This window comes from Leptosomus discolor, chromosome 3 (assembly GCF_034619465.1).
Source record: "Leptosomus discolor isolate bLepDis1 chromosome 3, bLepDis1.hap2, whole genome shotgun sequence".
Taxonomy (NCBI): Eukaryota; Metazoa; Chordata; class Aves; order Leptosomiformes; family Leptosomidae; genus Leptosomus; species Leptosomus discolor.
The window spans coordinates 20,934,970-20,950,361 of record NC_141393.1 but is presented as its reverse complement, the minus strand read 5'-3'; the positions used below and the strand labels follow the sequence as shown (position 1 = coordinate 20,950,361).

The window sequence follows — 15,392 nt, the reverse complement described above, 5'->3', positions numbered from 1 at the left end:
TAGCTAAAAGATAAAACATTTTTACATATTAGAGATAGAATTTTGAGATCTCTTCTCCAAAAGCTAATTCGGAAGATAACATTTATTAAAATTTTCAAGTACTGATTCATATTATATTAACTTTATATTAGATGACAACTTCAAAGACTGAAGTTAACACTGGCATCAGCCCTCAAAATAAAGTGGATCAGGATAATAATCTGTATAAATCAAAGCATACTGCAGATCTGTTTCTCAGGATAAGATATTGCCTGCTACAGACAGCTTTATACAGCTATTAGTGCCCTATCAAGCCTGCGGAACTACTTGCTTGTCAATCAAATAGGATGTGAATAAAAGTGAATGTGAAGAGTAGATGGACACAGGAGGCATGTTTCGTTACGGCAACAGACATTGCCTTCATTAAAACGGACCAACAGCAAACAGGAAAATTCAGAAGCTGACCGAATTTGGAATGTGTGCCATGAAAATCCCACTCAGTACCTCATTATATTCTCAATGAATATTTTTTTAGTAGGACAGTAACTAGGAAAAAAAGTAGTGAAGCAACAGCAAAACAAAATCCCTCCTTTCCAAGGATCTGAAATTCTCTCTGAACTTTACTCTTCAGGGCCCAGGAAAAGTTTAAAACCAGACACAATTGTGTCTATACCACCGCCTGGCACACTAAACAATTCCATCTGCGTCCACCTGCTGTCACTTACTTTACAACCCGATTGCAGGCTCTTAAGGGCAAAGGCTATTTTTTTTTTTTTAATTTTCTTTTATACAGGGGATGTGACAGTATCCATATCTCCCCTGTGCTACAGTAACAGAATAAGCTAAACATTGTTGTTACACTTTAATTATTTTCTGCTCTAAGCTTTAGATCCATCAAAAGCAAGAGATGGTTGCCCAAGTTTCTAGGAACCAAAGGCCAGTTTTTCCTCATGTGACCTGACATGAAAGTAAGCACTCTGCTCACCAGCATCCATAAAAACAAAACAAAACAAACAGGAAAAACCCACAAGGCTATAATTAACAAACTGCACATTGTGGCATCTTTTTATCCATTTCAACCCTTTTATTGGAAAGAGGAGGTAGTTTAGAAATAATCCTGCACTGCCTGATCAGCCATAAGGCACATTTCCATTCCACTGGAAATACAATCTATTTTAAGGCTGGCAATGAAAGTTGGAAGAAGTAATCAAATGCACTTGGAGTACTGTAATGTCTAGCCTCAGACTGCAGCAGAAAAACAGACAAAACTTTTTTTTTTTTATTACTATAGAAAAACTAAGTACTTCATCCAAATGGAATTTGAGAATGACAGAGCTACAAAAGTGGTGGGCCACTGGCTCATAAGGCTTACTGGCATTCAATTCTTTCCTTCAAAGTGAAAGGAACGGACACAATCATGTAAGTGGTAAAAATGCAGCTTGAGATGCCTCTGTCTTCTGTTAACTTCTAAAGTTATCTTAAAAGCAAACTGGGAAGTTAAGATGATGTTATTAAAAGAGATTTAAAATCCATTATTTTATTCTCATCATTACCTTGAAGTAAAATTTACCCCCAAAAATCGAAGGGCAAAAACCCCATAGCAACCAGGGGATAAAGTTTCAGTCATGGTGATACCTACTAAAGTAAACCTTTAACAAGTCGTAAGGCCAGAATTCAGATGCCTTGCCAACAGATCAATCTCAGCATAGCATTAAGTTGTCCTCAAAGTTTGAACTGGCTCTTATTCAAAGTAACACGAGAACTGCGCTCTCCAAATGCAAAAGCCACCTCAGCTTGCTTCAATGTGAAAGTTGTCAAACTGTGCAAACTCAAACGAGCGAGTTCCAATAGCAGCCCAGCCGTTACTTGGTTTGGAAATGGTGACATTCTCCCAGAGTGGATAACCATTTAACAGTCCTGAGGCAGAAGTGCCCTGTCGAAAAAAGGAAGAAGTTAGCTTTGTAAAATCCAGGGATTGTGCTGACACTGAGCCTGCTCATATGGGAGAAGAGGCAAGGCAGAAAGATGTCAAGTCAACTTTCAACTACATTTCACACATTTTTCCGTGCAGAGGTGCTTCTAAATATTGCATAGAATCCTCCAGTGCCTACCAGCTCTGTGAAACAGATTTAATGTCTTTACAGTGCAGATATAAAAGGCTTATCTTCCCCTGACTCACAGCTTTGCAAACTCAGTGCAGAATCTGAAAGGTAAACTGGTTTTCCTCTTCCACTTGTGTCAGGCTCCCTCAGACAGCCCAACTGTCTTAAGTGGGTATGACACACCTGGCACTGATTCTGCAGAATTAGGCAAAAGTCAAAAGGAAAGAGAGATATTTTAGTTACTAAGCTGAGAGGAAGAAGAGAAAGCAGAACTTTCAAGTATCATGTTGCCATTAAAATTAAAAACAGTTTCAGGAGAAGTTACAATTTAGCTTGCCAGTGTTTCCTGAACAGTATTTAGAATAAAAGTACTTCAGTTTACTCGTATTTCTTAATCTGAAAGACAATTACAGACACAGGTACAAGCAAAGAATGCCTTTCCAGGAGTCAGCATGAGAATTCTTTAAAGATGGCTCTGTACTTCTGTCATTACATCAAAGGCATATTTGGTACGAAATACTTTAACAGCACAGATGGAAGTTTGTAGCATCATCATTTTAAAATTACCACTGCTGTTCTGTGTTTTAAATTACTTATTTTCATCTTCAGCACCCCATTCTGGTTAGCAAATGTCTTGGCCCATTTTACAGATGGCAATCACTGTCATAAGTGTGGGTGTAGAAAAGCCAAAACTAAACTATGTCCATTCCAGTGAATGCCTCAGGTACTGCATCCCTTTGTCTCCCAACGTGGAAGCACAAAAGACAAAAAACAGCTTCTAACACCCACTGACATTTTAGAATAAGGGAAAGACTCAGTGCATAATTTTAAAAGAAAGTTTGCTTCAGTAGAAGATGTCCCCAGCTAGGATTCAAGCTTCTCCACGTTTCAGGACACATTGCGATTGCAAAGGTTACATTAGGCAAATGGATTAGTCATTCAGCAGAAGAGCTTAAAGCCTTGCAGCTACTCGCGCCAGTGTCACACTCAGCTGAGCGAACAGGGGTGTTTGAAGTAGAGCTTGGGACTTTCCTCACCGAATGACTATGGCCAAAAGGGGTGGAGGGGGGGTGGGGTGTGTGGAATGTGGACAAGCTTCTGATTAACTGTGGCCCATTTTTAGAAAAACACTATGTCCACTCTTTTTTCAGTGTAGGAAAGAAGGATGGCAACTCATCTGAGTTCCCCAGTCCTTAACTAGCTCCACATACAAGGCCTTAGTATGCAAAGGGAATTGGTGGGAGGCGGATTTGTAAAACAGGCTAGTTTAGTAGTTTACTGACAGTCTTCCAAAGCCAGAAGTCAGGTCATGACCTTTTCATTAGATTAAACAAAAGATTTGCCTCTCTTGCGCTCCTCTATCCAGCTTTCAACTCATCTTTCCAGTTATTTTCTATACCCTCTCCAGAGTTTCTCCACATCTCTCTTTTCAAATACAGGCAGCTGAACTTGATACGGTACTTTAATACTGGTTTAAAATAACAGAGATACTATTTATGTTTTAGATAGGGCAAACTAATGCAAGTAGACAGTCCATAGTATAGCATAGTTTTGTCTAAACCATTTAGGACTGGAAGTTTCATAACTGGTTTTCTAGCTTTTTGCCTGCGTCCTTACCTGAATGTTGAGAGTAAGTGTGTGCCACGCGTTATCCCGGACACCAGAGTTTCCTTTCATTAATATTTCTTCTCCGGCTGCAAAACATGCTTAAGGTTAGCAAAGTGTTACTTCGCCCCTTTCCCGAGACTGATAAATACCAAGCCAGCAAAAGGAAAATACTACCTATTTTCCAGAACTGTTCAGGACTGACATCTTACCAATTTCAGCATGGAAGGTTTAACACACAAACCTGGACTCTGCTTTATAAGTGCATTCTCCTGTTTCGCCAGCACTGCTTTTCCACAGAAATCTCCAATGCTTTTGGGAATTTGGCCTGAGATAAGGATCCCCTCTATTGACATTACGGGTTCATGAAATGAGACAGTAGCGATTGCTCTGCTTGTCCCATAGGTCCCCTTGTTTATGTACTGTAACTTTTTAAAAACAGAGGGTTTGATTTGCCACATCATGATGTTGCTAAGTTCTAGTCAAAATTCAAGCTTAGCAAAAATTGGGTGTGACTGACACCTGGATGGAAAAATTAAAAAATTAAGTGCTACAAGTATAACCTTCAGTTATTCAGTAGACAGTTTTAGCTTCAAGTTAATTTAACATTCAGGCTCCATTCTAGAAAAATATAAAGATCACTGAAAATGGCCATACAGAAAAAAATTATCATATTGTGTAACAAGTGTCTCAGTCTGAAATAAGGTGGATAATCAAAATCCTCTCATTTCATCTAGGAAAAAATGGTTTTGATAGCCTGAAAAAGTAATTCGGTAATGCTGTTATGTCTTACTAAAAATAAATACTGGAGTCAATCCTAAACATGAGTATGTTTTCACATACAGGTGAAACTTAAGTTCTTATGGAACTAAACATTGCGAAGTTTCCCTAGGGAACACTGGTATGTTAAGAGAAGCTAATGTAAAGCCTTCTTTATGCTATTCATCCATGGTAAAAAAAAAAGAAAAAACCAAAACACCACCACAACAACAAAAAAAAAAAAGAAAGAAAAATGAGGAACTATAGCTACCAAATAGATGAGACTCTTTTTAAGGTCCAGTACAGTGTGAAACAGGCCATTGTAGGCTGTCTTTATATCAGATATACTGTAGATCTAAAAGTTGCATTTGACTTACCAGAAACTATTGAAAATTTTAATTTATACTCATGAAGTGATAGGAAGTGCATTTAAACAACAAAACCTGCCACTATTTCAAAGCAAATTAAAAAGAACTTTTAGCTACTGATGAAGTATTATGACATACACTCATGTGCCTGTCAAGTGCTCTATAGATGAACATATATGAACATTAGCATCACAAGCAGAATATGCTCTTACTCCACTAAGCCAGACTCACAGTAGAATGCACGATTTGTGGAAACAGTAGGCCACTTATCACTATCACCTAAGTCAAATGTATGTACATTGACTTGCACTGCTCCACGAGACAGGCCGCTGCATTTCACCCAGTATTTTCTTTTTGGGTGTAGTATAAGAATACTGATTATTATATTTCTGTAATTAATAGTATAACAGAATATTTATGAAAAGCAACATAATTTACATTTGCTAGCATAAAATAGGTTTTATCAGCAGAAAAAAACAAAATGCAGAATGCAGACTAAGTAGTCTTCAGGTGCTCTGTTCACATATAAAACGTGGCCATCACTACAACACAATGTGTTAAATTCATAGTCACGACAACTGAATCACAAAAATCTAAGTGTTAGTCATTTTTATCAAGGCTATCAAAATGACATGTGCATATGTCAGCATGCAGGTTAGCAAAGAGCTGCTTACCTAGGTCACCAGTGACTCTGTAGGTGCCATCTGCAAAAACCCAGAAGAAAACTCCTTTGGTACGTCGAACATATATCCCACCATTGTCAACTCTTCCTGCAATAAACACGCCCCCATCACGTCGTTTTTCTATGTAGATGTCACAGGTGACTATCATGTTTACCCTATAAGAGAAGTTTAGAGTTTTAACAAGCAAGGAATCCATTTTTTTGAGCAGACAGCAAGTAGAAAAGTATTCCCTATGTAGTACAGCAACCTTTTTGAGGAGAGGTTTAGCAATCCTAATTGTGGTCTACAGGTGCAAGATGCATAGGACTTGTCTAGACTGGTTTTTCCACCTGTGAGTCCATAGATTTTTTTTTTCCCCCATGTCTGAAAGGACTTGCAGTATGGATACAGCCACAAGGTCACACATTTAGGAAGTCTCAAACTACCTATAATTATTTATAGAATGTGAAAAGACTCTATGGCATCAGCTCAGCTGATAACTAAATCAAAGAATACTTATTTTAGCAACTCTTCTCCTCACCTCTTACATAATAGTAAGAACAACCTGAGATTTCATTCTAATGTAATGCTATTAGAAGTACCAGATTCTTGGATACATATTTATTACACAAGATTTCTTTCTTGCCTCCCATGTATTAAACGGGAGACCTCCACATCTTGCTTAAGCCATTATAAAGAGATTGGAAGCAATGTAGAATGAGTTAAACAGGAATATTTTCAGGATATAGACAGGTTAAATAAAACCATCAGAGCAAAAACTAACCAATTCAGGAGTAGAATCTAAAAGCTTTCACAAGCACAAGACTAAAATCCAAACTAAAGCCAACTAAATAATCCTGAAAGTTAATTATAATAAGTTGCCATTGACGACCAAAGTCAAATGTCATTCAACAGAGAAATTCAGTGCCAGATTGGTTCAGTATTTCAACAGCATGTAGTAATGGTTGAAAACCTAGGACAAGATGAGCCTTAAACTGAGGATGAAGCAAAACAAATCAGAGAGCATGAAATTGAAGACTATCATTATGAAGAGTTACAGATCAGTCAAACTTGAACAATCAGATGAGTATTCAGGAAGTGTGCCTGGTTCTGAAAACAAGATGAAAATTCACAAGCAAACGGAACCAAAATTAAATAATAGAAAGATTTTAGCAATCTCAGCACAGTAGTTTAAGAATACATCCTGTGTAGCTGTTACAGAGATCACTGAGGGATTCACTCAATGAGGGAAAGCTCATTACAGGGGGAATACGAGACTTTGGTTAACAGAGGGCCGCAGAAGAAAACATAAGGTAACTGAACAACAACCTCCAGCTACAAGATGATGGTGTTCTTCCAGGCTTCAGAGCAAAGTGGTTCAATCACTTGTCCGGGCCAGAAATTAGAAGTGAGAAGCATGTTCTGAAAAAGCATTTGGGGGATCAATGATCTAATCAAAGTGAAAAAACCTGACAGAATGGCTATTTTAAAGAACAAAGCAAAAGAATTTATGCTGGACTTCCAAATAGAAGAAAAAGTTTTAAGCATGAAGTATTATTACTTACTATTACTAAATCAGGCTCTTTCCCAAATGCTTTTCAATTTTAAATAGACATCATGCTAAAACATGCTGCTTGATTCCAAATTACCATCATTATAGGTCCTAGAAAGAACTGCAGTCATAACCATACTCTTATCAAACCAGTAAATCTCAGTTACATTCACCCAGAAATAAAACTGTTTGTAAGTATCAGTTGAATCAAATCCACACAATTCTAGAAATTGCTCAGAAGATGGCAGTCTGCAACAAACATAACTGAATTAACTCCCAGACAATTTCATTGATATGAGATTGATCAAATCCCTAACAATCAAGTAAGGCAATTCAAAATTAAGTAATTTAAACTGAATCAACTTTTTTTGTCCCATTTAAAAACATACTGAAACTTATTGCACACTTTGAATCAGGATTTTGACTTGGTCTTTCTAGTACACCAACCCAGATCCATTATTCTGAAAAATCAGCTTGAACAAATATGCCCAGCAGGACATTAGGAAAAAGATTTCCAAGGCAGTGCAGCAGTGGGCCAAGTGACCAAGAGATGTGGTGGACAAAGACACAGTTCATTAACTCTTAGAGTTGGCAATAGCCTTGAGCAGGGCTCAATGACTTTTGGAAATCCCTTTAAGTCTACATGTAAGTTTCTACATGTCTACAGAGAGTCTGAATGAAGAAGCCCTCTGTCCAAGAGTCTTGAGACAGATTAACTGATCACAACTCACACTGGTAAGGAGGACAGTACCCCAGCTGTCACCAGAAAACAGTATGTACATACCACTGAAAATTTCCTATGAGACTGATGGTCTGGTCTGCATCAGAAGCCCAAGTGATGGGTCGCTGAACCACCACCTGGCGGAGTGTGAACACATGATCTCCCGGGTCAGAAGCATTTACAAAGTATTCAAATACACCCGTCTGATCTGCAAAATTTGGAGCTTCACTGAAAGGTGGATTACCTGTTCAGAAAATAAAATACACACCAAAACCAAAACATTATTTTTCTCCTGAGTGAAATTTCCTCTGAAAATACTCTCCAGAATTTTTACTTACTCTGTCAAAGCACAGTCTCCAAAACTGAAGTTTTGAGAGTTGAAAGGTGATTTTAATTTTGGGTCCTGTTTTTTAGCAGATCCCAGTTTTTGCAAACACCTGAACAAAGTAAATTACCTTCTTCGCTATCTTCCTTCCAAAAACTAGTTCGCTACAGTGATGAGCTGTATCATTTGCATCAAGAATTTAAAAACTGTTAGTTACCACCCAGTTAACACAGAGAATTACACACACCTCATTGCAAGTGAAGGATACAGGTCTAAGTTGCTGGAGAAGCAGGTATAAACAAACAAAAATAAAACACACATTCGGACTAATTCATGTCACTTACCTTAGAGGACTCAAATAACATTCTTAGTGCTTTTCTACATTAAGACTATATCTGTGTGTGAATTAAGTCCTTGGATATGAGAATTCTCACTTACGAATATTGAAATCATCTTTGTAATTTGAAGGAAAAGGCTGCGGTGGTGGAGGCTCTGGACAACCACATTTCTTCCCTGTCTTGAGTGTAGTTAAAGTGTAGACTTCATCAACATTTAGATCTAAAGAAAAACTTCCCTTCCACACCTGGAATTGAAGAAAGCTCAAGCTGCAAAATATCAAATAACTAAATAACAAAGTACCCAAGTTCCTGAATTAAAGGAGATCCACTAAAGTCCTGATTTAAGGCAAAAACACTTCTTTTTGCCTCGCCATTTAGTATCTCCAAGCTATTTTGAAAACCCCTTTCCTCTAAACCTCCAGGTAAGCTTGTATATAGCTAGTAAAACTGTAGTCAAACGAAGATAATAAAACACACCCTAATTATGCAGCTTAGACATGAAACGCCAGGAGTTCCAGCAAAGGAGGAAAACACACCTGAAACTGCAGAAAGACCGTAATTAAAACTGATCAACTTACCTCTAAAGGATGGAGTTGCTGGAAAAGACTAGAGTTTCCAGATTCAAAATCAAGTCTAGAATGCCATACTTGAAGGGTTTTCACCATATACTACAATGAAACACAATATAAAATTAAACAAAAATAAACAACAAAAACCCCCTCAAAACACCTTGAACATTCACCTTGAGAAATATCAGTCCTCTAAGGGTGTTTAATTTTTAGAGCTGTTGCTCACATTAGAGGCCACCACTCCATTCAGCTAGCCATTACATGAGACTTTTATACATTATACATCAATAACCCATTGTCCTAACATGCAGTAGCATTGCTTATAAAGACAGGAAGCATTGCAATCACACATGCAATCTTTAGCTTCTCTATTACCAACAACAGTATCCCTCAGATCCAAGCTCTCTGCCTAAAAGTTGAAATAATCTACTAATTTTGCTTTAATGAGACCTTTAGTTTAGTTGCTGGTTCTCTGATACTGATTTTTGAGCAAAGCAGTTATAGATCTCCAAAATTCTGTGACGCTATGGCGTATCAACTGCATTAGTTACAGATTTTAACCATATCCAATCTCTATAATCTATTTTTAGTTACCCAGATGAACAACAAAGCAAGCAACCTGAAGTTTGGTTTAGGTAAACCATTTTATTTGCAGAAGTACTGTCCAAATGATTTCCTAAATGAAAGGAAACTAATGCCACCAAAAAACCCCCAAATTCCAAATAAGTAAACACTTTCAGCTTCTGAGAAGCAATCATCCAAATCAACTAACATAGATTAACTCTAGTTTATGCTATGAGAGTATTGTTCATATTTCAGACAGAAATTTAGTTTAGCAAGATTTAAAAAAGAAAAAACCAACCTACAACAGGGAGATTTTCAGACTACCTCTGCACAGGATGGAACAACATAACCTACAGTATACAATCAACTAAGGTTACTTCCCTGGAAAGGAGCGGGTCACAACTAGAAAGGTCATAGCCATGCTGGCTGGTCAAACTACGTCAGCATGTCAGAGCACCCAGCCTTGAAATAAAACATAGAAAAATCCAATTCCATTTCTGTTTTGGGAAATTATTTCATCAATATACAGATGGGGAGGTAGTAATTCCATTAATTCAGTTATGACATCACATCTCATGGCAAAAGCAGAACTAGAATGCTTAAAACTTTGCCAGGTGTGTAACAGCCTCTAGTATTGAAGGTAAGGAACTCCAATTTCTTGCTAACAGGTGATAGTCTTGCATGTATTTGATTACAGATAGCAATTAATTTTATACGACTGATCAGTTGTACTCAAGATCTACTTACAAACGACCCTTTGAGGTAGAAAGTTGCTCTCTGAGGTGTCACACTGAAATAAGGCAGTCGAGGCCTGATACATTGAGAGTGATTATGAGTCTGAAGAAAAAAACCAAATGTAACAGAAGGAACATAGATTACTGGAATGCATCACATGGCAGTGTTCACAAAAAAAATACTGCATAAATTGAAATTAAAAAAGCAACATAGGATCAATTTGCAACTATTGTTTCACTTATCTTAATGATAACTGCAATTACACTAGCTTAATAATTTTGAATACTGCTGAAAAAAGCACATGATTTAATTTCCTCCCAGTGTGTGTCATCAAATTAAAGCTAACTTGTGATATAAAGTTGATATATACATTGGTCTCCAGGAAGATTCAACCAGCTATTCAAAGTTTAGATAGAAAAAAGGACTTCTATTGGTCTCACTAACAAAGCTACAAGCAAAGAACGTATTCACAGATGCTAAACTACACAAACAGAATCAGTTTCTTCCAACAAAACATTTCATTTATCTTTTCTAGTTCATTGGAACTGCTGATGCACATACCATAGTTTCAATGATGATGGTAAGGTTTCCTAGGCCATCTGTCAGAGCTACAAAACTGCCACCTCCTTCTAAGTGTCCATCCACTTGCAAATATGACCAGCCTGGCCGAGTAAATTGTGTTGTGTGTGCTGACACCAAACAGAACAAATATCAGCAGAAAATATTTCTTATTAAGACTTAATTAATATCATTTGTAGTCTGAATTAAATTTCTCTCTCATACATGCTTAAACAACAAAAACTTGATTTTTGGGAAGAAAATAATGGAACTTCCAAAACAAATTCTACACACACAAGAGGGAAGATCAAAGAATTATACTACGGCACAGTTCAAAACATCAGCTTTGTGGCAGATGAAACAGTTAAAATGATAGCAATTACTTAGACAAGAAGAAAAAACTATTACATAACTATATAAGTCATTCATGTACATGCAATATGAATATTCATCACAGTTTAGATTTTCCTAAATATCTCTTTTTGTTTGTTTAAATAAAGTAAACAGTTGAGCCAGAGAAAGCATAAACAGGCATCTCCATGAGGAATAACTAAATAAGTAAGGTCTTCAGCATTTAAGAGAGAGTATCAAAGAAGAATGCAACCTAGATAATGAAAATCCTGAGCAACATGGAAACAGGAACAACTGCTCAGTTGTTCTGAACTGTTCATATGACAGTATGGCCTTTTTTTTTTTTTAATGCTTTTACATATACAGGCAACTAGGTCAACATTAAATAAATAAAGGCCTTGGAATATACAGTTATGCTCTGCGTTCTATCACCAAACTTCTACCTACAAACTTACCTGTAATCCAGATAGGAGCTTCTACTTTGTAGTGGCCACTCCATGGCTCTTGCGCTGTCATTAACCCACATCGACCAAAGGGCAGCTCTTCATAATAACTAGCCACCAAGTTCCATGCAATGGTTCTGGAAGAAAAACAGCTTTGTTTGCGCCAATCATATGGACAGCATTAGAGGCATTTAGTACAAGAACTTATTCCTTTCTTTTTCTCCAGTATACAACAAAAAGAGGTTTAAGGAAAAAAAAAAAAAAAAAAAACAAAAAACCCACAAACTTTCCAGCTAAAGGAGAAAAAAAAAAAACACATAGAAGAATAAAATAAACCAAATTGACTTCCAGTTGAGAAATTCTTACAAAACTGATGTTACATTCTCTGGCTATATCACCATAAGAAGCTGCACATTAAAGGAAATGTGTACTGAGCGTTAAAGACCCCGTTTGTACTTTTTTTTTTCTTCATGCTTTGAAGGGGGAAAATTAAGTAACCAATGTTTACAGCTTTTTTGTTGGGGTGTTTTGGCTTTTTTGATTGGTTGGTTGCTGCTGGTGGTAGGGATTTTTTGGGGTGGGGGGATGGATGACCGAGTGGTTAAGTACCACTAAAAAAAAAAATTTAAAAAAATAATCTTTCCTTTATCCATGTAAAGAACAAACATAAACCAACTCTAACCAGCCATCCTCCAGGAGCTGTTACTATTTCAAGAAGTTGTCAGGATACTAACAAGGTTAATTACTTCCAGTCTTTTGATTTCATCTTCATTGAAAAATCTTTTGCTAGGACTTTAAACTTAAGACCTCTGCACCATAAGTATGGAAATACAGCTTAACACAGCAGTTACGCAGAAAGCAAAAGCAGGCATGCTGTTCTGCTGTTGCGTACAGATGAGCACAAAGGCCTCATTCCAAAGTAACTGCCATAGATTTATCACATTATATATGCATGTCAGAAGAGATACTGAAATCCTGTAAAAAGATGCTCCCAAAATAAACAACTTTTGAGTTGTAAACTCAACTTGCTCACATTAAACTTGTTCTGCACAGTTTCAAACTTAGGAAAGGAATGTAGGGAACGAGTTCAAAGGAAACAAGCTTGGCAGGAAGATAAGCTGCCTTTCCTTAGGAAGACTCTGTTTTCAATATAAAAGCCAAGATAACTTCAATATATGGACTTGTATCCAGAAATTATTGTAGAATAGTTCCAATACACAAGCCTGGCTGTCAGGCTGCTAAACGAATGGGGCATATATAATTACAAAGGGCTTGCAAAAGAGAAAAACAATAGGAAAAGAAAGCTCCCAGAGTTAGATATTAAAGCATATGAGAGCCCAGAGGCAACTGGAACGGTCAGGAATTCACGTAGGAAATATTAATCTGTTCAAAAATTTCAGCTTCCATAAAAGGAGACAGAAGATTCATAGAAACCAGGTGACTCCAGAAACTACCATTTACAAGTAGCTAAGTGCTTGGTGCTGTGCTCCGTTTCAAGCATTTCAGACAAAGAGATTTCTCTTTATTGTTCCAAAATGAAGTTACATAAAAACTAAAAGCTTTGAACAAATTCGCTTACATCTTGATGCCTACATTTTCTTTAATAAGACTTCTTTTTTTTTTTTTTTTTTTCAGATTAGTAGCTGTTGCACTGGAAACATCAAAGTATGTTTCTGTTATGTAATTTCCCAGTAAACAGAACAGCTTTCTTCCAGATTTCGGTTTAGAAAGAAAATGTGCAGGGAACAGTAAACATATCAAAAGACTACAGCATGTTTTAGAATGGACTACCAGAAAGAAAAACTAGCTAATTACATCTATACCTACCACTTTTAACTGATAAAGACCTTCAGAAAATACAGATAAATTAGCTTTATTGTTATTTTTCTTCAATGTTTTTCATGTTGTTAGTTCTTAAGAACACTCTCTTCTTAACAAATATTATCAGTCTCAAAGGCATCTGAACCCAGCTGCATAAGCCATTGGATACCATGGAACAGTAACTCAATAATATATTAAAACTTGTGGGACTTCTACCCCAGAAAGAGGTAAGGACAGTAGACTTTATACCTTACGGTATTTGGATTCAGGCTGACAGTGAAGAGAGTTCCAGCTTACCTACTATCTTACCACAGCAGACAGATGTGTTATATAGTACTTTAAACAATTCTTACAGATGAAGTTGTGAAAGTGAGCAACAGTGCACAACACTTACGAGGTCATGTTTCCATTCACGTAGTTTTGGTTCAGGATCCGAGCCCAGCAGCCTGCACCTACTTCATCATTGAAAGTACTGTAATCTTCTGAAGACCACAGTTTCTTCTTAGTTAATAAGGCATTTGGCACTGTTTTTGTTCCAGGATAGTGAGCCCTACACAATATTTTAAAAAGAAAGAGCAGTTAGCACAAAAAGAAAAATCAAAGCCTGGAAGTACACACAGCAGCAATGATTCACCTTCTCCGAACTGAAAATGAAAAACAAACTTTCTTTGGAATAACACTAATGGGATAAAAGAAAATGGAATGAGAGTGTGCTATAATATTCCCTAGCTTATTGTATTTGCCTCAGTAGATTATTTCTTCCGATACATGCCAGCATATAAGTAAGCTTAGCTTTAAATATATCACACAGTTTCTGTAGCTTGCTAAAGTAAAGCTTTATCCTGACATTGAGCTTGAAGATTGTCATAACTGTAATGTGCTAAATAGAGAAAATACATGCTACCTTGTACTATCTTAAACAAAACAACAAATAACCACAGAATCAACAGTAAGATACAGTATTAGGTATTATTCTAAGAACTTAACTGCATGAACGTCTGAGAACCTGACTAATTTTGCACACCTTTTGTCCTGGGTTACAGTGTAAAATGTGACAAAAGGAAAAAAAAAAATATTCTATTACCATCTTCAGGAGCTGTTGAGACCAGGTGGGGCGGTGCTCCCTGCCTCCCCCCTCTGGACTATCTCCTGTTAATGGGCACAACAATGCCTTATCGCCTGACCCATCGATAACTTGCTCGGGCTATCTCCTGTTAATGGCCCATCAAGGAACTGCCTCACCACTCCCCATCCCATTGTGAGATGCTCCGCCCGGGGGGAAGGAGCCAAGCAGTCCATGCCAAATAAAAACTGAGATCTGGAACACCCTAGCAGCCTTCTTCCACTGGATTCCCAGAGGAGCTTTTCCCCCCACTGGAGTTCCAGAGGACAAGAGCTACCTACCTACCACTGGACCTTCGGAGGAAGACCAGACTCTTTTACCTGATTGCTGCTTCCACAGAACTACACCCATCGCTTCAGGAGGACTGCAGCCAGCATCTTATCGGACTGCTACTGCCACCCTAACAGGGTGTCAGGTTGTATTTCTGACTCTGTCAGTGTAAACCAGTGGGTTGTTTGTTTTTTTCCCTGCCTTGTGTTATATATATATTAGTAAAGAACTGTTATTCCTATTCCCCATATCCTTGCCTGAAGGCCCGTTAATTTCAAAATTATAATAATTTGGAGGGAAGGGGGTTGCACTTTCCATTTCAAGGGAGGCTCCTGCCTTCCTCCACAGACACCTGTCTTTCAAACCAAGACACCTTTTTAATAAACTCAGGTTTCAAAAAGGCACACTAGTTGGACTATAAAAGTTAGAGGCGTAAACTGAAAACAGTTGAAACATATAATGAAAGCTGATTTTCTTTCCAAGATCTTCCTTAGTACGAGGAGAGATCTTTCTCCCAAATGAAGACTACTGATCATAGTCAATCACA

At 37.4% G+C, this 15,392-nt stretch overlaps 1 protein-coding gene across 1 annotated transcript in view; it reads right to left on the bottom strand.

Annotated features, from left to right (window-relative positions):
• Nucleotides 1-981: 981 nt before the first annotated feature.
• GALC (galactosylceramidase) overlaps nt 982-15,392 on the bottom strand; it is a 41,872-nt gene continuing 27,461 nt past the window's right edge. Inside the window, exons 8-17 of the mRNA XM_086462202.1 lie at nt 13,847-14,002; nt 11,644-11,768; nt 10,841-10,968; nt 10,292-10,381; nt 8,990-9,079; nt 8,512-8,656; nt 7,812-7,992; nt 5,488-5,651; nt 3,699-3,775; nt 982-1,912 (exon numbers count right to left, since the gene is read on the bottom strand). Of these exons, the coding sequence (XP_086318328.1) occupies nt 1,769-1,912; nt 3,699-3,775; nt 5,488-5,651; nt 7,812-7,992; nt 8,512-8,656; nt 8,990-9,079; nt 10,292-10,381; nt 10,841-10,968; nt 11,644-11,768; nt 13,847-14,002 (1,300 nt within the window). The 3' untranslated portion in view covers nt 982-1,768. The remainder of the gene's footprint in view (nt 1,913-3,698; nt 3,776-5,487; nt 5,652-7,811; nt 7,993-8,511; nt 8,657-8,989; nt 9,080-10,291; nt 10,382-10,840; nt 10,969-11,643; nt 11,769-13,846; nt 14,003-15,392) is intronic.